This window comes from Aulostomus chinensis, chromosome 7 (genome assembly GCF_037954235.1).
Source record: "Aulostomus chinensis isolate RoL2024-O1b breed Wild chromosome 7, RoL_Achi_v1.0, whole genome shotgun sequence".
Taxonomy (NCBI): Eukaryota; Metazoa; Chordata; class Actinopteri; order Syngnathiformes; family Aulostomidae; genus Aulostomus; species Aulostomus chinensis.
In genome coordinates, this window is record NC_141326.1 from 11,988,466 (window position 1) to 12,012,934 (window position 24,469).

The window sequence follows — 24,469 nt, forward strand, 5'->3', positions numbered from 1 at the left end:
CCCCGGGGTCCGTGCTACATGACAAACTCCTCCTGGCTCAACGCTACCACACACACCACAACATGAAATCATCCCAAAACCTCGAGCCAGCAAACTACCATGTTGAGATGCAAATCGCATATTGTAAAATGCACTGTTTGTTCAATATTCACTGCAGTTGACACCATTCATTTTCACTGTGTAAACATGTACTTACAAAAAGAGTTGAGGATTGTGAAGGGTGGGGTGGGGGAGGGGGTCAGGAGAAATGCAATGGGAAAAAGGTTTTTAAGGTCGGAGGGGAGTTAACTGGGAAGCGGGGAGCGTCTGGGGGTCTTGGCGTGTAGCTGAACATCTTCATGCTCAGTCCCTGTTCACACTGCACCAGGCGGCTGTGACCAGAGAGAGAGAGAGACACAGAGAGAGAGCGAGAGAGAAGCGAGGAAGAGGTTAGAGAGGAAGAAAGATCGAAAAGAATATGAGTCCCGGGGGGGAGGGCAGAGAGGAAACAGAGTGGGGGGGGGGGTGAGAAGGACAGATGGGTAGAAAATGAAAGTTAAAGGGGAAAACAGTGCAAACATATGGCTGCCAAGTGTTGCCTCACGTCACTGAGAGGCTCAGGCCATTCAAATGCTGAAAGGCTGCTTCAGCCAGGCGAGCTAACGCTGCTGTTCTTCACGGTGATGGTTGGTGAAAATGTAAATTACCGATCATCTATAAGGAGGACTGCAGCGGTTCAGCGTTACACTGGCAGGAAGTTGAAGGACTTGCAGGAAACAGATTTAGCCGATGAGGACAACTTTTCACATGATGCAATTCAAAACATGTTGACTGTATTTTTCTTCATAAAACATTTACAAAGCTGTTTGGATGCTGCGCATTGCAAACATTTCTGTTTGCTCGCTCGCCTTTCTTGGCGTATTGCTATATTAGTCAGGGTGTTGCTGCTGTCAGTGTTTACACCACGGTGCCATCAACAAGCAGGAGTGCTCCTTCATTCTGCAGGGACGCAGTTGCCTTCAGTCGTTCAGCGGCTGTTGTTGTAAACATCATTTGTCCATTTACGGGCCTCATCAAGACTTATCAACGGTCCTGTTAACAAACTGAACTTCCGATTTATTTTTGTGATGTACGTATGCACGCTCAGTGCCATCTTTACTGCAATACTGGACCTTATCAAGAAATGTTGGCTCTTCCATACGATAGGATTTTTAAAATACAATCAGCCAGCCTTACAAATACAAGATCATGTTGGGTTCAAATCCTGCAGTGTGTAAAAAGAAAGAAGTATAAGCACTGAGAACATGACGTGACTGAGAGCCATCGCACAGGTAACAATGATATTAGTGTTACAAAGTACAGACATGGTGAACAACTGTTGTGTATGAATATAGCTGGAAATGTTGCACCAGTCTAGTTCAGGAGAGACCAAACTTTTCCTTAAAATGTGGAACACAATAAAATGGAATGGAATTTTTCTTTAAGCACCTTCTTTCTGTCTCTGCATCTGCGTTTTTTTTTCTTATTTCACTCGCAATAAACTGACGCCCCGTCACTCTGGCACCTCATCAAGTTATGAAATTTTTTTTTTTTTAAATTTTGGGGGGGGGGGGGGGGGGGTTCTTTCTGAAAGCTTTTTTTTTTTTTTTTTTTTACCTGTCATAAATGCATTTAGAAATTATGTCACATTTTTTAGTAGTAGGTCTCTTATTATCTGTGTTTATTTACTTATTTATTTGTTAGTTTTAAAATTTTACAACTTCTCAGCAGGCTAAATTTAGGCCTTGGACAACCCCTGCTTCTCCTTTGATTATTACAGACGCCTTTTTTTAAGTGATTCTGAAAACAGTTCTCATCTCTGTTACCTCAGCCATACAGGAGTTAAGTGTTAAGTGAAGTGGATTATTACATCTAGCCGTGAGATTTGAGTCATCCTTTAAGTTGTCTAGTTCAATGTATTCCTCACATCTCCATGCCTTTATATATATTTCTGTAAACATCATGTCTGGCGCTGGCTTGTTCAGGGATTAAAGAGGTTTGATACTGCTGACGGCCGGCTAAACTCATCCATTCTGCCAAAGTTAATATTTAAAAAGCCGACTGGAGATTCTACAGTTTTTCTCATGATTCAGCTGAATTTAACCCCTCCCTCGATGGAGTTTAGCGCGCCCCCCCCCCCCCCCCCCACTCACTCACTCACTCACTCACTACCACTGACTGGAGCATTAGCTGTGTCTCTAAACACTCACCTGGCACGGCTACAGAGGACATGGCCTCTGGCTGGCACAGTGTGTCCACCTTCACATGCTGAAAGGCTTTGTTGGGGGCTGACTGGAGGTGCCTGGGAAGACATGAAGAGGTTAGGATACACACACACCCACACACACACACACACACACACACACACACACACACACTGCACAAATACTCACAAACACACATTACATATAGCCTCAAACCGCTTAGCATGGCCCATAGCCTTTACTGTAAGAGCTGAAATATTAATGGTGGAGAGATGCTGCGAGCAGTAGAGCAGAAACTCAGATCAGCAGGCAGCTACATCAGCAGCAGCAGCAGCAGCAGCATCACTAAATCATGATGACCTGATGCAACTCAAGTGCTTCAGCAACTCTGGAGTAAACCAATGGCTCAAGAATGCTAATTAAATGTGGTTGGAGGAATTTTTCCAAGAGGACCATGACAGTAATGGAAGAAAAATGAGCGCTCTCTTTATTTGGCAAAACATCGACAGGAGGGAGCTCAGCTCAAAGAAAAAAAGAAAAAAAAAGAAGCTGCAAGTGCTGAGTCAAAGATGTTCATCAATTTTACAGTGAGAAATGAGTGAATGAAACACGTGACGGCATCATTTGTTAAAGATTCCTTCACACACATCGATAGCTCTTAATACTTTCACGAGAGAGGGAATTTAGGTTAAATTACAGTGTTTAAAGCCAAATGTGACTGAAATCCCACCTCTTCCACTCCTCCTCGCCATCCCAGAACTCGTAGACAACGAAGGATAAACCGTCTGGCAGACGCACTGCAGTCACACTGGGGCAGAGACAGAAGACGAGGATGAGTAGAGGGAGAGAACAGAGGAAGCAGGAGGTGAAACGAGGGCAGATGGTATAGATTGTGTTGGCAGTACAGCAATGAAACAGGGAGGAGGTGAAGGATTGAAAGGACGAAAGGTTGGGATAAAAAGGGGACAGAAAATGTAGAAATGAAACAGAGGCAAAGGATCGTCACTTCAGGAAATCAAGTCCAGACCCTGCACAGTAGTTTCTGATGCAACAGCAGAAAGATGGTGGGACCCGGTCAGGTCAGCTTGTAAACAACTCACTTTGATTCTGTTTTAGAACAAAGAGCAGAACAGCGTGGATGAGTTCACCCCGTATATGATTTCATTTTTATGACAAAAGCAGAAGTTCAGACTGGATTCATTCATCCTGCCACATTTCAAATTCACGGAGAACTTTTAGCCGCAACTCACTGTTGACGAGCTCTGTAAACAGTATTTTGTGAACGGTGTTTTGCCGTGGCATCAGCTCACACTGAGTGTTTTCTTTGCAGCAAAGTCTTGTGAAATGTGGAGGAATAAGAGAAATGCGCTAATTTGGGAGAGGACCGGCTCATCAGGCTCCCACCGTGGGGCCTGCAGCAGGAACGAGGCACTTGGCTGTGACACTTCGCACCTGTAATTTTCTGGCTGGAGGCTGGTTGACGTGAGAGGAACAGGGCGACTCAGGTTATGTTTATGCAGACTGGGTGGTTCTGAGCAATTTCGCTACTTGTTTCGGCATGAAATTACTCTTACATTAATACCAACCTCTATCTCCCTCTTATCACAAACACAATTTCATTTCAATTTTTGAAAGATTGAGGAGTTTCAAAGAGCAATTTCATGGTACAACAGGCCTCCAAAATCTCCAAAAGCACCTTATTTTTTTTTTTCCATATTGCATTTATATCTTCAGGAGGTTTAGACACATGGGCCCCTGCACACACGCGAGGACTCCACTCCTCAGAGAGACTCTCTACAGGTGTAATTAAAGTTATATGCTCAAGTCAAGCGGATTATAAATCCAGGCGGATTATAAATCCAGGCTTTCCCCACAATTTGTATTGTTAATAATCTTTTTAAGAGGTAGTTTTATTTATCTTATTTGCACATCTTAACCTCCTGTTGGCAACTTCACCATTCTTTATTCAGTTGATATTCTGGTGTCTACTGGTACGTCAGTGTAACACAAAAAGGCAGAAGCAGTTTGTGTTGCTGGTTGCTGTATAACTGCACTCCAGCTAGGCCCTTCCTTCAGGGCCATTAACCCATTTGCTGCTTTTAGAGGAAGATGATGCGATCAGCCATTATGAGGAAGTGCCTCGTCTTCTGTCTGCTGATTCTCTGGGCCTCCTCTCTAACAATGACTGTGCTATCAGTGCCCCTAACTTGCATTTAATGATGCAGTTTTGTATATAATGGCGCACAAGTCAATTTGAATCATCACTTAGGGTGTTGTCGTGTTTACTTCTGAAGTTAAAAAGCATTAAAACAACATGGTTACAATTAGGGAGGAACAGGGAAAATCCAATGACTGCAGAAAGGGCTTAATTAAGTTAGAAACATGTAAGTGTTTTTAAAGTTGTTGTTTTTTCCTTGATTTGTCTCTACAGTGAGCTTCTTTAAGAACTGAAGCCTGTACAGCTGATTCTTTCATATATCGATTAGGAAATTCTTTGATTATCCAATGTTCAAACGACCTTTGCAACCATTCAAATGTCTTTTGTGCTCCAGAGATCAGTTTCAGTCTAGGTCCATCCCTGCAGTTCTTCCCCACACCTGAGGAGGGCACTGGGGGAACAGGTACAGTTCTACCTGCCTACCATCTCCTTAGGCCTGGAAAGAGAATTGAAGTCAGTTGTGGGAACTCTACTGGAAAATGTAATAAAGTGTTTGTGCATCATCACACATCTATCATGTCAGATAACGAGGAGGAAAGGCAGCAACTAAATCAACCTCATGTTTTAGAGTCGGTTTGTGCGAGAGTTAATGAGGAGAGCCAAAACAGTAACAAAAAAGGACAGAAACGCATGTTTGCAGATAACGAGCAGAACAAATCTCTCCCTCCTTTGTGCCGTCATTTACCACTTTATAAAGATAAATAAGAGATGAGCCAGAAACAGCAAGTTACAAAACAGACAAAATATTAATGATATTGTTTGAAAAGCTGTGGTCTTTGACCTGTTTGAATGCTTTTTTCCCCCTTTTTTTTTAAATCAGCAAAAGTTTTTCTTTTTATCCTCCAGATGGAAACACACAGGAAGGGGTGTGTGACTGGGAGGGGGGGAGAGCTTTACGTTTGAAAGGCATGCAGCTGTGAGAAGCTGAAGAGGAATAATGATGAAAAATAACATCCAGGGGTGCTTTTCTTACTTGCAAAATGCCTTATGTCACTTTTAAGAACCTTCCCTCCTGATTCAGAGTTCGAATCACTGGCAGCAGCTTTTGGTGCTGTCTGCGGTGCTGAAGTAGCAGATGTATTCGGTACCCGCCCCCCCCCCCCCCCTCCACTTACATCTACTATATTCCCCAAATAAAACACGCTAAATACTCAACTGGATACTATATTGTAGCATAAACTCCTCGTATGATCAAAGCGTCAACGTGTAGGGACATTCTGCCGCCTGACGGCGATGGCGATGATGTGATATTTCTCTAGTGTCTGGATCAAGCCACCTCTGTGACAAAATATTTGAGGGGAGACGACACCAGAGTAGGCGGGGAAACCCTGCCTGAATGGACTGCTGCATAAAAACTAATGGTGTGTTTACTTTGATAGACGGTTATAAAAGACAATCGTTGTCGAGGGGGAAGAGAGATCGCTGGATAAAATGGAGTTTGTATTATTAGAAGCAACAATACCCTTTGGGATGTGTTTGTCTGTGTGTGTGTGTGTGTGCGTGCGCGTGCATGTGTGCGCAAGTGTGCGCAAGTGTGCGTGTGTGCTTTTTTTAGGGACCATACATTCTTTTAAAAATGAAAACCTGCAGCTTGTTGTTGCATACTGTATGAAGACAGGAGTATAAAACTCAGTAACTTGGAGCACCTTTAATTTTAGAAGTAACCACATCGGGATCAGCACCTATCAATCTAGAAGCCAGCGACTGAACAAGTAGATAAAGAGGTTTTAAATAACTGGTTGGGTTTGATTTTAAGTGCTTTTTTTTGGTTTTGTTTTGTTTTTTGGCCAAACCTGTTGGTCACCAGCTAGGATGGAGCCACGTCTCACCACAGGGCCGTGATTGAGCTTTTCAATCAGAGCGAGAGCCTGAGACTGCAGCTCTGATCCAAAACAACGTCTTCCGCTTTCTTGTGATTTCTGGACAGTATTTGTTCTCAAACAGCACCATCTCATTACATTGCACTGTTGTGGAGGGCAATCACTACGTGTGGCCAGTCCAACTGGACTGAGGTGGGTGCAATCAAGTGTATGCTTGATTCTTCTAATGATGTGCTTGCTGCTATCAGACATGATGTCTCATGGTGCAAGTATCCAACCTGCTTTGAGTTAACATTTAGTTGAGGCGCCTTCTTCCTTTCAAGCCCTTTCCCCCTTTGTCTATTCAGGAGTGAGTCACTGACGGAGAGGCTGTCTTGTGCAGGAATGCCCTGATCACCTTCACTCAGTGGCACCATCACACTGAAGCTGCCCAGTATGACCACAGTCTGACCTGCTGCCACTGAGCAGCTCCACTGGAGCAGTCGGGGTTAAGTGCCTTGCTCAAGGGCACCTCAGTGGTCAGCGCTGCTTCAACACTGGGCCTTGGCATAAAACGGGTGACCACTTGTGAGCTCGCATTTCTAAACTTTAAGCCTCCAATATCACTTTTTTGTGACTCCAGAAAACAAAAATGCTTGGAACTACTTGCTGCCTCTCAACAACAGTTGGGCCCCGATGGTCGATGCCGTCAGCCGTTACTGATGGCTGACAGTCATCAGCCACTGAGCTGCTTTTGTTCTGCTTTTGACTTGAGGCAGAGGGGACAGAAGCTGCAGCTGCTGGTCACTGCATTAAGGTTACGTCTCCATGTCCTGTTTATGCTCATCAAACCTGCTCCATTGGCCAAACCCAGGACGCTCGGTTACGTCAGCAGCTGTGTGTCTCTTCTGCAGGTCACTGTTAGTTTGTGTCTTTGAATCAAGCTGCTTTTGTTTTTAACTTTGCTCGTCTGTGGCGTAGTGACAAAGACCAGTTTAACCCCGGCCTGTGGACGTTTGGAGGACGTTAAGTTGGCAGGGATGTGAGTCCCTTCCCTGGAGAGTTTTCTGGACTGAGCAGCTAACAACCCCCCCCCCCCCCCCCAAAAAAAAACCAAAACAACAACAACATCCCAGTTTATCACTGGTGTTTCACTATGACCGTGATCATATAGCAACTTGGTAGACATCACACAACCCCACTTATTGTCTTTATCCAACTCAGAAATCCCAAAACTCTTCCATTTGAGCTGAAAACCCCTTTTTTCACAACAGCAATGATCCAGTTTGATAAAGACAATTTTTTGCACTTTTTGGGCGATGTATCAATTTTTTAGTCTCGGCTTTGTGCATCCGCTCACTTTTTCAGAAACAAGCTGAAGTTCTGTCAGCTTGCATGAGAATCACAAGTAAACAATTTCTCAGTGGGATTAACTCTGACTCGGCCTCTCCAGGACATTCGTGCTTTTACGAAATTTCCATGAGGCTTTGGACAAAAATTGTTTTCCCAGGTCAGGTCTTACCCCTAAAAATTCATTTCATACTCCATACAAGCGTTGGGGAGCTGGCTGCAGAGAAGAACTCACCTCCTATAGGAGCCGGAGATCTGCAGGTGATGATGCCAGCCTGCAGCTCGCAGACTTCCTCATTCATACCCTCCTCTCTTAGCGTTAGAGGGAAGCCTGCCTTGGGAAGATTTATTGTACCTTTTCATTTTTATGACTGATCTTACAGCACTCTTGGGGGATATTCACAGCTTTGAAAGTTTTCTTGTGTCTGTCACCATAGAGGTACTCTCTTTAATAAAGACTGGTTCATTCCTTTGTGGTTCTTGACAGGACATTAACGAAACTGGAGTTGTATTGAAGAGACAGGTATATTCACCTGTCGTACACGATTAACATTCGGTACGAGAAATACCGCCACACAGTTAAATGTGTCACTTCAAATAGGTAATTAGTTCGGGGCTTTTTGTTTTGTTAACTGATATCTTTGGTGATGGAGGTGTACAATGAGGTCCTTACATATAAGATGGAGCACATTAAAAATGAAGGAGGATGTGGGTTATGGTGCCGTCCCACAGCAGAGCTCTTCTGAGAATACAGAGCAGCAGCAAGACTTACTGAAAGCAGTCTCTCTGGGCTGAGACGTTCTTCAGGTACTGCTTCAAAGCCTCACAAAACTCGCCAAGCCTCTTCTGGGAAACCACCATCTCCTGACGGATCAGCAACAAAGACTGCAGAGAGAGCGAGGCGGGCGTGTATTAATATTCTGATTATTGTATCAAGCAGGCACATAATGACATCAAGAGGTTCTTGAGATCATGTTCCAAACCTTCTCAATCCAAGTACTCGTCTATAAGCGTAGAAAGCTTAAATGTCTTCAAGCTTTGTATACAATGCAAACATGAGATTTGGAGCTATGGGGAGAAGAAAGTCTCCAAAAGTCCTCAGGTTTTACCCCCTGCTGGTGGACTGGAGGGGCCAAAAGTGGTGTTTTCTACCCTGCACAGGGCTCAGCTCAGAACAGTAAGTTTAGAATTGGCAACCAAAAAAAAAATACAAATTGTAAGAAGAAATTTTGCATTTGCAAACAAAAGTTTTGTATTTAGAATCAATTTTTTTTTACTTACAAATATCATCAACATGGAATAAAACATCAATTTAGTTGCAGTGCCAATAGTTTAGCAAAACCCCCTTTTTTAAATTGCAAACCTTTTCTCTTTAAAGGTATAAAAAAAAGCAAAAGTAAGTCAGTATCTGCCAGCCAGTCCTGCCTCTGAGACTCTTTGAGAAAAGCTGGATTTGTAATTTAAAAAAAAAAATAAAAATTGGGATTTGAATAATCACATTTTTTGAATCACATAGATTGTACTTCGAAAAATTGATTGGAGCGTTAAAAGTTTTGCATTTTTCATTGCAAATGAATTCTTTTTGATTGTGCAATACAGATCCAAATGTCACTCCGGGGCTCAGTCCACCTCAGCGTACTTCTTGGCGAACCTGCGGTCAGATTAGGGAGGCAGCTGTGAATCTTTTATTCATACGTGGCTCCGCTACAGAAATGTTCTCTGTTGAATTGGAATGGAGGTTTCTGTCTCAAAGGTCAAAAGCAAAATGTTCATAATCTCACACAGAGGATAGAGATGTTTTGACAGGAGCTTCCTGAGGACCCAGCAGTGTGTGTGTGTGTGTGTGTATAGATTTTCTTTGATGTTAACTCTGGATACAGTAATTGTACACCCTCAGCGGTCAAGCATGACACAAATGTAAAATACGGCCCCCCCCCCCCCCTAAACACTCAAGGTGATCTCAGATGTAGGAGAGGAGCGATGCATACGCGTTCTACCTCTACACTCTGGAGAACACCAGATTCAAGCTGCGTTTGCGGTGGATTTAATCTGATGAGATTAGCTGCTGTCTTCAGCTTCAAATGTGCCATTGTTACTGTAGCTGCTCACTACAGTACAATTAAATATTCATCCTCCCTGACCCAGATAACTGCAGCGCTGTCTGCCTCACCATACGCAGTCAAAAACCGTCTCCTACGTATGTGCATGTCGGGTGTCGTCCCACAAGGCAGTCCCTGCCTCCCCCTCCCCCTCCCCTACAAACACACGTGTGCACACTTTGATAATAATAGATAGATGATAATCAATAATTTAATATTCAAAGATTTCTGAGCAGCTTGTCAAGTTCGTCAATCAAACGCCTCCACACACCGTAGCCCACAGATGCCTGGACTTTTGACGTTTCCTTGCTTTATTTGTGCGGTTCTGCCCTCATTTGTGTTGGTGGTTTGATTTCCAGTCTCTGTTGATCATTTCAACGGTTTCTGACGGTCTCAGGTGTTTCAGTTATATCGATTAGTTCCTCTGTGTGTTATTTATAGCCTCGTTCTTCACCTCCTCCCTTGACTTCCTCTCCTTCTCATCGTCAATGGATTAGTTGGATTTCTTTTTTGTATTCCTTGAACTGACTAACTGGTTTGCGCCTCCTTGTGTGTGTGTGTGTGTGTGTGTGTGTGTGTGTGTTTCTCAAGAAATCTCCGGGTGAATTTCCACTGGTGCTCCTGGAGCTCCTCTGTTATTCCACATTTTATTTTGTACATTCCAATAAACTGATATCAGTTCATGACGTACGGTAATGGCTTAAAAAGTACACAACTTCTCTTCAGAACAAAAACTTTCCAAAGGTCATCACATATTCTATAAATTTATAATAATGGCTGCTGACCGTCGAGCATTATTTGCCTGTTTATAGCACGTTATGTTAACTTCCTCTTAGCCAGATCCGGTGGGAGACACACATTCACGGAAGTTGTTTTTTTTGTTTGTTGATGGATTATTTATTGTTATTATCTGAGCTAGGAAGCCCTGCCACTGAGACATTAACAACATTAAATCTGCCATTTAAATGTAGTTTTAGTGCACGTCAAAAATGTCACATTACAAGAACAAGAAAATGAAAAATACTCTTTGGCAGTCTTTTGATTTAAATCTCCTTTTACTAATCTAAATATACTGGCCCTTGTTTTCTTGATGGGCAGCATATTTTCATATATGACTTACTGCAAAAATCAATTAGCCTGAGCACTTGGCTGATTCTTCCTCTCATCGAGGGCCTGTTTTTTTCCCCCCTCCTCTGCTTATTTCATTTTTACCTCATTTCAACTCTCCTCCAATCATCCCTCCACTCTTTCCTCCTCCCCCTGTTCTGCTCTCCCACGTCTTTTCAGATGCGATTAAATCTTATTTATCTGTATGTAAATGGCTGCCGCTCCCTCTGTGTTCCACCGTATTGTGGGACCGTAAACGCCGTCGATAAGCAGGTGGATGCCTCTTCATGTTGTCACTCTTTCACTCCTGCTCTCTATAATGATGAATAAATACTTGCAGTCATCTGGTCAGACATTCCGTGTCAGGAGAGTTTAGCGGCTGCTCATTCCCACGACTTCATCTGTGCGTGTGTGTGTTTGTGTGACTGTGTTTTACGTGTGACAGTATTACCTCTAGATTAACTCAATTTGCCGTCATGAGGCAGCGGTGTGAGAGCGACATGAAGCTAGAAAAGGTGCCTGATGTGGAGCGGTAAAACACGTTGCAGAATAGGATTTTAATTTCTATAAATGAAATTATGGCTTTTGTCTGCAGCTATGAAGACACACATGCAGGGAGAGATCCAAAATCTGACTGTGCAAAAAAAGAGACAAATGCATCAAATGTATAATGTGTACCAGTGGTGCTCTTTAGATCTGATCCAACATAGGAGTTCTTCCATGTCCATGTTATTTGTCATGGTTTTTATTGATTAAAACAACTGAAATGAACAGGAAGACAAACGCAATCGCAGCAATAGGCCTAACCTATTTTGGGTCTTTATTACATCATTTTATCCTCTGCAGAGGTTGAAAACTAAAGTTTCCAGGAGACTTTGACAATTCAGAGTTTGAGGAGGTTCAAAAAGCCTCACTTTTTCTTTGTTGTTAGATGTCTTTGGGGTCTAAATGTGTTCAAACTGTCAGCGGGTGCACAAGCCCGATTTCCTCGCCGTCTTCAGCCAAGAATGGATGTATACGCTTATATATTTTAATTCATGATCTGTATGTGAAAAGTTGCCGAGCATTGTCAGATTAGGCAAGCAAACATCAACAAACAGGAAAAACAGGCAAACAAACAGTCATAGAGAATATCACCAGTCTAGATTCAGGCTTGCTGAGATTCCTTGAGTGGGAGAGAGCGTATATATGTTTGTCTTTCGTGTGTACACGTGGTTTCCAGGGCCCACAGTGACGAGGTAGACTTCCAACTCAATTAGCGACACTACATTGCCCAGCAGTCTCTGTTGATCTAATCACTAACACTCCATTAAGCATCCTGCCTCCCTGACCAAACCACTGCAATTACATCCGCTCCCCTCTGACACGGTGGCCCTGCAGAGCAGATGGACCAGGAGCCTCCAGCTCTCTTGTCTCAGTTTCGTGGCCCCAACAACCTCACGGCCACATTCACAAAGGTGATGAGCTTCTGCTCAGCTCACGCGGAAGTTTAGAACATGGACGCGTTTGTGTTTGGTCGGAGGAAACACAAACGCGTAAAGAAACTTCTCATTAATAGAATATTCATCAAAGCTTGACTTCTCTCCAAACTGGATAGATTAGATATCGATTAGATACAAAAGCTTCTCATGCATTTAATTACACGGGGCCAGAAATTATGACTACGAAAATGGGATCACCTTCAAATTAGGTTTTGATTGCATTCAGGCTTGGATATTCACTCTTAGTAATATACCTGGAGTGTAGCCAGGAGTTTATTAGTCCACAGTGCCAAGTGCAGCCCCCACACAAGCTCAATGACCCATGAAGGATGTAATGCCCAGCTACTAAATGTATTGGAATGATAGATTTAATTGAATCAAATAAGTCACTTAAGTGAGGCCAAACTGGGTTTAAACTGCTAATGACCATCGCAGGAATGGAATGTGTTCATGGAAATGGAGCAAAGACACAACTGGGGGACTTTTACTCTCTTTTTTTTTGGTCATGAATATGAGATCCAAAAGTTGTTCTGGAGTGCATACAACAAATATGATTACATGTTGGCTAAGACAGGCCATGATAGCACATTATTGCTTAATTTGGTCTGAAATGTCAAAAAAAAATATTTCAAATGAAAAGAAATGAGAAAAAAATACCAAAAAAAGCATCTGTGTTATGAGATGCTCCTTACTTCTGGATCTGTGTGACACAAATCCAAACTTCCCGGGCCGCAAAATAGTCGCTAGTGAAAAAGATGAACCACCACAGGTGAACCTCACTGTCAATATGTGTGATTTTAACTAGTGTCCTTCTTGTACCTTCATTGTGGAGAGTCACAAACCCTTGGTAACTCACAGCAGAAAAACATCTAGCACCAAATCTAATAAAACCAAATCAAATCAAATCAAATCTAATAAAACCAAATCAAATCAAATCAAATCACAAATTGCAATTTGCCTCTGGGGGCTTTATAATTCATAGGCCATAAGACTTTGACCTGAGTGAGGAAAAACTACAGTACCTCAAAAGCCTCGTTAGGGAAAAACTGGCAGTAACGTGAGGGAGAACCTCAGAGGAGGGATCCCGCGAAGCTAAATGCTACAAGTACAGAGCAGCAAAGTCCCAGCTAGACAAACCCTATTGCAGTTGTGTGTCTCTTTCATACGTGCCTATCACAGTGACCTTCACCTTTGACCTTAGACCACCAATATATTTTCAGGTCAGTTGAGACCCGCTGGATATTTGTCCTATTACTGGAGAAATGTCCTCAAGGCTTTCTGAGATATTGTGTTCCTGTGAGGTGATAGTGACCTTTTAACACCAGAATCTTTTCAGTTCATCCATGAATCCCAGTGGACGTTTGAGCCCAAATGCGAGAAATTTCCCTCGGGGTGCTCCAGAGATGTAACAAGAATAAGACAACCTGAAAACATAAAGCCTCCAGCCTGTGGCACAAATGAAGGCGGATATGAAGATACAGTCTGTTGCTATGATGGATGTTACCCGTGATGACCACAGGAGATTGCAGACCACTGCAGAGACTGGTGACTCACTGAACGTCGGCCCCGTCAGTTACAGTGCAGGAGTGCGATGTGGACGGGGACGCTTCCAGTGAACAAACCCTGAAAAATGACCTTTTTGGTGGGGTAACAAAAGAGCTTGTGTCTCGACTAGTTTGAGAGATTTTTTAGGTATTGATATATTCTGCATTAGTCAGTGAAAGGGGGAAATACTTTCACTGATACTGAACTTTATTTCACAACACGATATTTCCATGCCTCAAATATTTCTGGGAGGGATCTTTAAACTTTGTATGGTTGTGATTTTCCTTAAAGGTCCCCATTTTTCCTTCTTTTTTTTTGTTGTTTTTTTACATACGGGGAGGCTCCTGTCAGAGCTCTGCAGCTCAATTTTATGTGGTCTAAGAAGTGCCTGGAGCGCCAGTTTATGATATAATGGATTTGCTCCCCCAGCATCTGTTCAGTATTTTATGAATGTGTCAGCAAGAACAATTTTTGTCTTGCACCCTTAAAACCTGCAAATGATTTCATACAGTGTGCTTGTGTGTGTTGTTATGGGACATTAGAGTGTGTGTGTGTGTGTGTGTGTGTGTGTGGGGGGGGGGGGGGCCTCTCAAGGTCTGTTTGTAGAACCTTGTTCATAGCTTTGTATAAATGACCGTGTTTTCTGAACGGTATCCGGATTCTTCAAAAAGGTGAGAGCCTTTTTTTGATAACCAGACCTGAGCGACACCAAAAGTGGTACACTACAGTTTTCTTAAACTGCAGTGTACCACAAAAGTATGAATTTATATATCAACATACTGTATATCATTGTTTGTCTGGGTAACCCATGAATTTTCCATTCTAGCACATTGACTGTATTTTTTTTTTTTACCAATAAAGCAAAGTAAAGGCGATTAACAACTCCATGTCAGCACATGGGAAGGCTGCCAGTCCAACCCAGAGGAAATCACTGGATGCAATTAAAAAAAGGGACTGATTGATATTTTGTTCTTCTGGCCTCTCAAATTTCTCTGTCTCTTTGATTCTCTCCGTTCTAGAGACAATGCGTCTTTAATTCAACTCCTAAAACTAGCCTCCGAGGTAGCCAGCTAGCTAGTAGCAACTTACATGTTTCTACTTGGGAAACCCGATACTGGATTTGATTTGATTTTTTGCTGATTTCTGATATGCCGATATTTGACAGCTGAGTTCGCTGATACCTGATGAGAAACTTCTTTAACTGTTATAAAATTTCATTCCTCCTCATAAACACATGAACAAGATGAATTTTAAAGAGGAAATTTTCTTTATTTCCAAAATGTTTAAGAAAGCCCGTCCTTATCGTTGCTTCATTAAAAAAACAACAACAACAACAACAATCAGCAAAAATGAAGAAACTCTTGATTTGCTTTGCCGATATTATTATTATTATTATTGGGAATTTCACTGATTCCGACATTTAAAAAAAAAAAAAACAATATCTGCTGATTCTGCTGAAGCACTGATAATATCTTGCATCCTAGATTTCTACTACTTTTAAAATAGCGCAGGGCTGTTGCTCCGATGAACAGTTTCAGGAATATCAATACCGAATCAATTTTCTCAAAAGCCCCCTGATGTTATTTTGCTGCATCAGCACCACCTACAACAATTCTGAATGGCTCATACAAAGACAAACAAGTCTGAGCATCTTTTCCTCTACAGCAGAAGGATAATGGGTTGAGTCAGACAGGCAGAGCACCATCGAGGGATGCACACAGCTTTACTGTCTGTGTCTTCTTAGTCTGGATCTTCTCTTATTCCTCAGTGAGTTAAACAAAAAATCTTTTTAGCTGTCAACAAAGGCACATCCAGTTTACTGAAATTTTTAATGTATCCATGCGTTGTTTGTTTAGTGTGCCATAGAGCGGGATGTTATCCCACTGGGTATGGAAATGGGAGTAGGAGAAATGTGTAGAAGGGGAAGGGGGTGGGGGTGGGGTTGATAAGTCTAGTGTTACCATGGGAACTGGGAAATACTCACACACAGGTCTTTATCCCACACTTCCTTTCGTTCTCGACCCCGCGTCTCCCACACACTCATTTTTTCCTCAAGCCTTCCTCCCCACTTCTCGTCATCGCCCTACTTCTTCACACCTCATATCTCTGCAGCCTTCTTCTCCTTATTTCCTCTCTGTCTTACCTCTCCTTCCAGTTACACTTTCCCCTCATCATTCTAACCTCTCCTCCCTCCTCCCTCTTGCTCCTGCCCTCCCCTCTTCCCGCTCTGCACTTGAGGAATCCCTCATTTATTCCAATAAAATAGACAGAAGCCCTTCATTAGTTCAGGGCTGATTTGCATATCTCGCTGAGGGCCGCAGTAACAGATGGATGAATACAGTATGGTTTACAGTGTCCTGACTTGCTGACTGCAGCAGAAGAAGGAGAGATAAAAATGGCTGCGGTGGTTTCAGGTCATCCTTCTGGGTTTGTTTCCCGGCGATTGGACCGGATCATTGGAGTAACAAGCGGTAATCAACAAGGTCAACGGACTACAGCGCTGCATCAAAACTACCCAAACAAAGCTGGATGCGAAATCCAACAACAACAACAAAATAATGATAAGTTGGCTACAAAAAAAAAAGAGACAGAAAAACAAAATTAGAAAAGTTTATCAATCAACAGGCCAAGCGGAATCAGCAGCTTGATAGAAACACAGGAGTAACTATTTGATTTTAAGTAATGGATTCGTTTAAGATGGAAGGGACAGTCAATCTAGTTTTCCACTCTAGAGCACTGACTCTTTAATATTTTGAGGTCCGGTACCCCTCGCTAGCGTTAATGTTAGCTAGCACCGCTAACATTAACGCTAGCTCTGCAGGATACGGCGGCAAATGCCCTAAATGCACTACATCCTCAGTTACTCTCATGGCCGTGGGACAAGATCATTTCAACCGTCTATCTATTTGAGCAAGTTAAGCAACATATTGGGTGCTAAAGGGCCGTATTTACCGACCCAGTGGGAGACGGTCATAAGGCTCTTATCTGTACTTCCCCAGAAGAGTACCTGACCGTTACGCGGTGCTCTCAGGTGTAGTGAGCTGGATCAGGGACAAAGAGCAGGTCTTTGCAGAAGGCAGGTGAAAAAGACCCAACATAAAACACTGGTTTATTTTAGATAGAGGATTTTTGATACTACAGATATTTTTTGGCGCATCCGTTGACACAACCATATGAATACCCCAGCGGGGGGGATCGCGGCATAGAGCGATATACCCTCATAGACGGCTTTGTTTCCGACACTCAGAGATACCATCTCTCTAGTACAATGGAACGAGACAGCTTTTGAATTGTTGGTGCTCAAAGTGGTGAAAAAACAACGGCAGAGTCTCTTTCCAGAAAATGCTGTCAGTTTACATGAAAAAAAAACCTCGTCAGGTTTCATTCAAGTCCATCTGCACCTGTTTTCTTCCTGCCAGCGCAGTACCGTCAGCAACAGCTTGCATCAACGCAGCGTTCGACAGACGATTGTCTGTTCGACGTGTCCTCCAACCTCCTTCTTTGGCATCATGCGTTCCTCAGTTGAGGATCGTATGAATGGTTTTTTTTTTTAATTAACTTTGTGAGAAGTTTGCGTGCGGACAAGGTGAGAAGATTTAAAAAGCTCTGAAGGGTTGAGAGGAACCACAATGTCAGGTGCTACGTCACTCAGTTTGACACCTATCACATTGTCCCTTAATGGACCGTTGTTATAAAATATTGATTTGTGCAGTACCTGAATAACGATCGCAAAACAAAGCCGTCTAGACTCTCATTTGTGTGTCGGTGTAAATGAGCGGGACTCCAGACAAGGACAAAGGGAATTAAAGCACCACAAACACTGCTCGGTTGTGTTCAGACGCAACACCGGGTGAATTTTTGTGGTGGCACGATTGTGTGCAAAGTAGAAGATGAAGGTGATAAAATGTAAATTTTCTCTTGACAAAATAAAGGGAGGCATAGATTTGTGAGCGTGATCCTCAGGGATAATATATGAAGACGCTGTGAGACGGAGGAGGAATCCTTTTATCTGATCTTCTATTATAGTTATATTTTTATTGTCTTTTAAGTTAAGGTTTTGGGTTTTTTTGTTTGGAGAGCTTTTGTGTGTTAAACATACAATCCACACGAACATGCGAAGGGCAGCATCTTCCATGAGTCCGAGCAAAGGTTTGATTTTCTTTCATCTCCTCATTGTGGAAGTGACTTCTCATTTTATAGGTTGTCATGTTCATTTTGTTCCCACCTTCATCTGCAGTCCCTGTGAGGACGAACCAGAGAGTTGTGTCTCTGGTTTGCTCTCCGTCTCTCTGAATCTATATCTCGTCATTCCCGCTCGAACCACCTGACTCTCTCTCCCCGCTCCTCTGTCTGCTCTACCGTACTTCTATTGACTTTGTGCTTCACATTCATTGAGCTCTACATCTGAGGGAAATAATGTGGTGCTGAGTCAGTGAGACAATTAAAGGCAAAGGGTCTGAAGAATAGCTGACACTATGCAGTCAACTCTCGGGTGTGTGTGTGTTTGTTCGTGGGAGAGAGGGAGTGTGTTATGTGTGTTCCAAGACTTTGATCCTGTAGTGTTTTCTATCGGGCGGTTTCTTGTTTACTTTTATTACCCCCAGACATCTGTTGTACTCATTAAAATCATCTACATTCACTCTTCTTGTTAAATATGAGCATTTCTAATTAAGTATGGATCACAAAGCGTGTTGCTGCTGCAGAGGAGAAAGAAACAAACGTGTTTATTTTGGAAACAAAAATGAATTGAAGGTGACTGTAGAAGTCAGTTGGATTTAGGCTTGCAACAAAATACTCAGCAAAGACAGTTTCTGAGACCCGAGGATGAATCCACGAAGCAAAGGTACGTTCGCCGTCTTGAGATGTCGCCCCGTTGTCTGTGTCTCAGCCACAATTTGTATAACGGTGTTATTTAAGAAAAAAAAATGAAAAAATTGCATGTTTTGTTTTCGTACTTCACTTCAAACTGGAGATATGTACTGAACCGAGACTCTTGGGCACCGTTACGCCTCAAGAAGCCTGTAGAAGCCTCAAGTTCTTATCATCCTTGTTCCACAAAAATATCTTTCTTTACCCCCAATCCTCAAAGTGTCAAGTCTGTGTCTCTGATTAGTCTCTGAGCCTGTACCCGGGTACGTTTTTACTGAGAGGAACCTGCCAACAGAAACATGACTTTTGATTCTACAGATAAGAAATATCAGCAAAACGCCAAACTGGTCATCAAATGTAGTTATTTTATAAAATTTTAGGCCTAAAACCCTGCAAAAAAACCCAGATACAATACTTCTCTTTGCAGGGAGGTTAATCTGTGTTTTTAATGGTGACAGTCATCGTTATTACAAGCAGCCCACTTGAGTCCGACCCTCAGAACCCGAGGAGGTTCCTGTGGATCCAAGGATATAGAGTCTATATCAACACATCCACTCGGTCTGTCAGTGAAAATGTTCAATGTTAGTGACAGTCAAGAGACATCGGCTCTTAAATAAGAGAGAGAGAGAGAGAGCAGGGGTCTCATGTTTATCAGAGGGAGATGAAAAGAAGAAGAAAGAGAAATCACGACGACGTTTGTTCCTAACAAACCAACCCACCAAAGACACTTGTTGAAGCCATAATAACATCCATATATGAGCTGTTAGCATGGTTAGATATTGTAATACGCTACGCTCCTGTGCTCAGCAGTGATCCATCCATCCATCCATCCGTCCGTCCATCCATCCATCCATCCAACCATTTTCTTCTGCTTATCCTGTTGAGGGTCACGGGGGGCGGGAGCCTATCCCAGCAGCCTTCAGGTGAGAGGCAGGGTTCACCCTGGACAGGTCACCAGTCCATCACAGGACCAACACATAGAGACAGACAACCATTCACACTCACAGTCACACCTACGGTCAATTTAGAGTATCAATCAGCCTCGTCCTCTCTTGGTGTCTTTGGACTGCTCAGCAGTGATATTTAGACTTAAACACAAAACTTCAGCTGGTGATGCGGTCCTTCTATGAGGCCCGGGATACATTTGCGTTCACACTACTGAAAGAATTTGTCCACATGCGGAACAGACCACCTCTGAATGTGTTTTTTTTTACCAAATCACTGTATGCATTAAAGCTGACCACCACCTCCGTACATCAGGAGGAATCTGACTCCCAGGTTCACACAGGGCCTGAAGTTTGAGGTGCAGCTGATCTGGGTATTCTAATCATGAGAATGGATCACGCTGCAATTACACCGCCGGAACACTGAGTGGCAACAGGGTTTCTGTGGAGTTGTTTTGGGGTTTTTTTAGTGTGGAGGTGTTAGTCAATGAGTTTGTGAAAATCTGTAGGAGGAAATGTTGTGACACAAAGCGGACAAGACCCCAGCTGTTGTGGTCCACATCAAGGCGACATATATGTCCAAAGAGGAGAACATCAGACCACATCACCGATTTACTTTAGATTATAAATCAATGTCAAAGGTAATTATAAACACAGTCTCGTAGCTTTGCATTTCTTCCCTGTTTTCCTTTTATTATTATTTGCTCTGGATCAAATATCTGATGGACACTTGCGATTCATCATGTGGTATTTAGGTTTTTTTGAATTGTCAAAGGAGAAAGTGAATGGTGGAATACACTCCAGGAAGCAGAGCTATTCAGAGGAAGGGTGGCGACCTTTGAGCTCCATTAAAGCCACGCATTCGACGTTTTATGGCTCTGAAGGGGAGATAAACACACACTCATCAACCCACAAACAGAAGCTGTGGGTTATGCATGCTACCAGGAGACAACGGTGTTTCAGCAGAGACCAAGAAAGACAAGCGAGGCGTTGTTGACTAATGCACCAAGGAGCTGTTATTGAATTTAGAGAGAAAATCTCAACAGCCACCAGGCGACTGGGACCGTTCAGGGACCAACTGCCACCATTCAGGCAGACGGCACTGCATTAATCCAGGGTTTTTTTTAAAAAACGGACCTGTTAGACATGATTGATTCCGTTGAGTTTTATATGACCCGTCCTGTTTCCTTTTTATAGTCCGTGCATGCAGCGTGAATGAGAATGGAATCAATCATTTAATGACTTAATGACTCCCTCGGATAAACTCCCCCCCCCCCTTAAAAGGAGCTATGTGAGCATCTGAACATCAGTACGCCGGGAGCAAATTCATCTGGAGATGTCTTGATGACTGCAAACAAACACAGCCGCTGCTCACTGGAGGGCGGGTCCTGAGTGCAGGCTGGCTGCTACCATCAGGAACTCCCATTCCATTCTGTGCGATGAGCTCAAAGCCACTTCATTGCAGTTTGTTCAAGGGTCTTAAATATGGTCGAGTTTGAAGTCTGTTTATCAAACGGCGCGGCGCCATCAACGCTCATCTACACACTAAATAACAACTTCTTTTCTGTCCTCTCAGTAAATTTACAATAAAAAAATTGATTCAAAAAAATGCTGTTATTAAATATTAATAGAAACAGAAGTATCAATTTCTGTGCTTTCATAGGGGGAAAGTGACTCAAAAAAAAATCTAAAACTGTCAGCGTGTATTTTTTGAAGAACCAGGAGTGTGCTTGACGCACATGGCAGAGAGGCTGTTCGAAGATATCAAACATTAAAATAAATTTGGGTGATGACAACAGCACCAGGAATATTTTGGAAACTCAACGACGGAGTATAAAATCTTGACACGTATTTCACTCGCATGATTGGAAACCTAACTCATCCTGTATTTTTTGATCATTAACCCTGCTCGATTTCGTGATAATCCGAAGAGTTTTAATTAACTAGAGAGGCATACAGTTTAATGAATGACAGATTTTGTTTCGTACACAAAAATCATGCAGTAATATCGCCCCATTGTTTGCCTTTAGCCATGAAAAAACCTTACAGTATTTACCGTATTTATCAAATAGCTCTATCAATGACCTTTAAGGCTTTCCAAGTATGAATTTGGACAAAAACTATCAATTCAATTAGCACGATGTTTAATTTACTTTAATAGGAACCCCGTTAGTGGCCTCCGATGTTACCAAGTGCTAAAATACGCTGGGGCTTTCAAATCTGTTCATTTTGCAAACAAGAGATATTGAAACATGATCTGAAGTGAAACTGATTGACTGAGACAGAGAGGAAGGGAAACATGCACAACGATGTTTGCTTCTACTGCAACATCCTTCATCCTTATCAATGATCTCATTATGTGTGAAACACAAGAGGCTACCGGCTATCATTACACTGAGTGGCTAGGAGTCGCTGAGCGTCTCATTTATCTCATCTTATGTTCCTCTCTTAACATCCTCCTCCCCCAGTTTTGCCCCTGTCATGATATCTGGGAGAGTCTTGCGCTGGGTCAGTTCAGGTTAGAGAAATGTATCTGATGCTCTCCTGCTGTGAGTCAGTCACTCTCTGCGGTACGGCTCTACAGTATAGAGGCATGAATTCAGACTGATGTGTCAATCAATCAAACAATCAAGGAACACGGTACAGCGAAAAATTGACTCGTCTTTGGGATGATCAACCTCCGGTGGAGGACTGGTTGAAATATATAAATGAAATGTACCCTCAAGTCTTAGAGCTGCGGCTCAAGTTTCATCCAAAGTTAAAAAAGGCAGGAGGGCAGCAGGATGAACTTCACCCAGGGAGACTGGCTGAACGACTCTTCATTAATAAGAACTCCTTCCAGGAGCTGTAGCAGTGTTTGACCTCTGACCCTGAGGAGGGAAGACAAAGACTATCTGCTTCAACAACAATTTAGAAACTGCTGGAGGATACAGAGGGAGAATGTATCTCATCTGAAGTTTCAGTGTTATTATATCGTGAATGTCACCATCGTGACAGTTTCATCATAATTCTGGTACGGTACACTGACCACAGATCAGTAGAATGGTGCAAAATTCACTCCTTCACCGGGCGCCACGCGTCTGTTTCTGCCTGGTGGAACCTGAATTGGCCAAAACGCTCACTATCTGGTAGTGCGACTAGATTGGTGGTGATGTGTGGTCATGACAGAGGCAACAAGAAAAGAAGAGGATGAAGGAATCAGTCAACCATAATGTGACATCATGACCACTACATGTCCTGCCTCTTTAGTGAGTAAATCTAGCGTTTGTGGGGAGGGGCCCTTGACAATCCTCCTTGATGACTGCTGGCTTTGATCTCAGTCATTTGGGCTGTCATCTCAGTCAGCGTCGTTCCTGTATTACGACTGTCATCTTGTCATTTGCATCTACTGCTTTGATCTAACACATGAAACTCCTTCCACACTTTATGCTAAACTTGGGGATTCACGTACAAATTTCACCAAACACCCCAAGAGTGGACGCGTGCAGTTCGGGGTCCCCAGTCGCCCTGGTGCTCATGAAGCTCGACCCTGGAAATGGAGGCCAGCTTTTAATTCTTGAAATAAAAGTTTGCATCTGACCTGCTATGGTACGTCTTGTTTGCTAACAGAGAAATAAATGTGTAAATATAAATGAAATATAAATATAAATGGTATGGTTTGGGGATAAAGGACTGTTAAAACCACTGGGATAGGCGCCAGCCCCCCTGCGACCCTGAACAGGATAAGCGTAAGAAAATAGATGGATGGATGGATGGATGGATGGAAAAGCAAATCTATCTTTAGCCATGGTGTGTACTTACTGCCTTGACTGTGTGTTCTGCACACCTAAATAAAAGTTACTAACACAGTCGCCTCCTGTAAACGTACACTAGTTACTGCAGCTGTTCAAGCACAATACATGACCTGGTGATTTCCATCCAAATACTTATCTTCACATGGCAACTGCAGATATACTGACTCCAACACCCCACAAACGCAGCAAAGCCTTTGACAAAGTGTCATATTTAAAGTAGACGCAGCAGATAAAAACAAGGATGTGTACGCGTGTGCGTGTTGAGGTGGGGTGGGGGGTGGGGATGTGCGTGTGGGGGTCCTACTCACTAGCTCTGCAGTTTGCAGCTTCTCAATAATCGTAGAATAATTACAGAATGACAGCACCTATTTCACCATCCTGTCTGAGTCAGCATCTTGATGTTTGAGAATGATGGTTACTTCAAAGAGCAGGCCCATTTGAGAGGGAGCTGCTGTCGAGTGCGTGGCCCGTTCATACAGTAATATCCATATTTATAACCTCTTGATTTATTTTTCATAAGGGTCCTCCCAGTGTCCTGAATGTCCCCCTGTGAACTTCTCTCCTTCCTCTCTGTTCCATCTACGAACATCTTTCCTTCCCTGATCACATTTTTCTTTTCTTTTGGCTTTAATTTTCAAGTCTTGCATCTCAGCGCACATAAAAAAAATGGGAGTTTGCCACTTCTCACTTTTCACACTTTTCTTAGCCGTCTCTTATTGTGTTGGAAATTGGTCCGTGGTGTGAATTAATGTACTAAGTAGATGAATGTTTGGTTGTTGGAGAGATAAGTGTTATAGAATGTGATGATCACCCCGACGCTTGCTCCGAGAATAAGAACGCAATGAGCAGTCGTCTAAAAAAGTACAGGCTGGCGTGTTTACCGATGACCCCTCCAGGTCAGCTGGGAAGCATCGATGCATCCATATGTTACTTTATGGCTGGAAGATGTTAACTCAGTGGTGATGCATCAGTGCTCGGTGCTAAGACGCCACTACTGTAGTTGATAACATGTTTCTTAGCTGTGCAATGATGTATGCATCA

The 24,469-nt window shown here is 42.9% G+C and overlaps 1 protein-coding gene across 4 annotated transcripts in view; it reads right to left on the minus strand.

Moving 5' to 3' along the window:
• Window positions 1-211: 211 nt before the first annotated feature.
• Window positions 212-24,469, minus strand: part of necab2 (N-terminal EF-hand calcium binding protein 2) — a 103,872-nt gene continuing 79,614 nt past the window's right edge. For all 4 annotated transcript variants that reach the window (XM_086208453.1, XM_086208451.1, XM_086208452.1 and 1 more), the window contains 4 exons: window positions 8,362-8,474; window positions 2,953-3,030; window positions 2,229-2,320; window positions 212-371 (listed from right to left, as the gene is read on the minus strand). In XM_086208453.1, coding sequence (XP_086064579.1) covers window positions 343-371; window positions 2,229-2,320; window positions 2,953-3,030; window positions 8,362-8,474 — 312 coding nt within the window. In that variant the 3' untranslated portion in view covers window positions 212-342. The remainder of the gene's footprint in view (window positions 372-2,228; window positions 2,321-2,952; window positions 3,031-8,361; window positions 8,475-24,469) is intronic.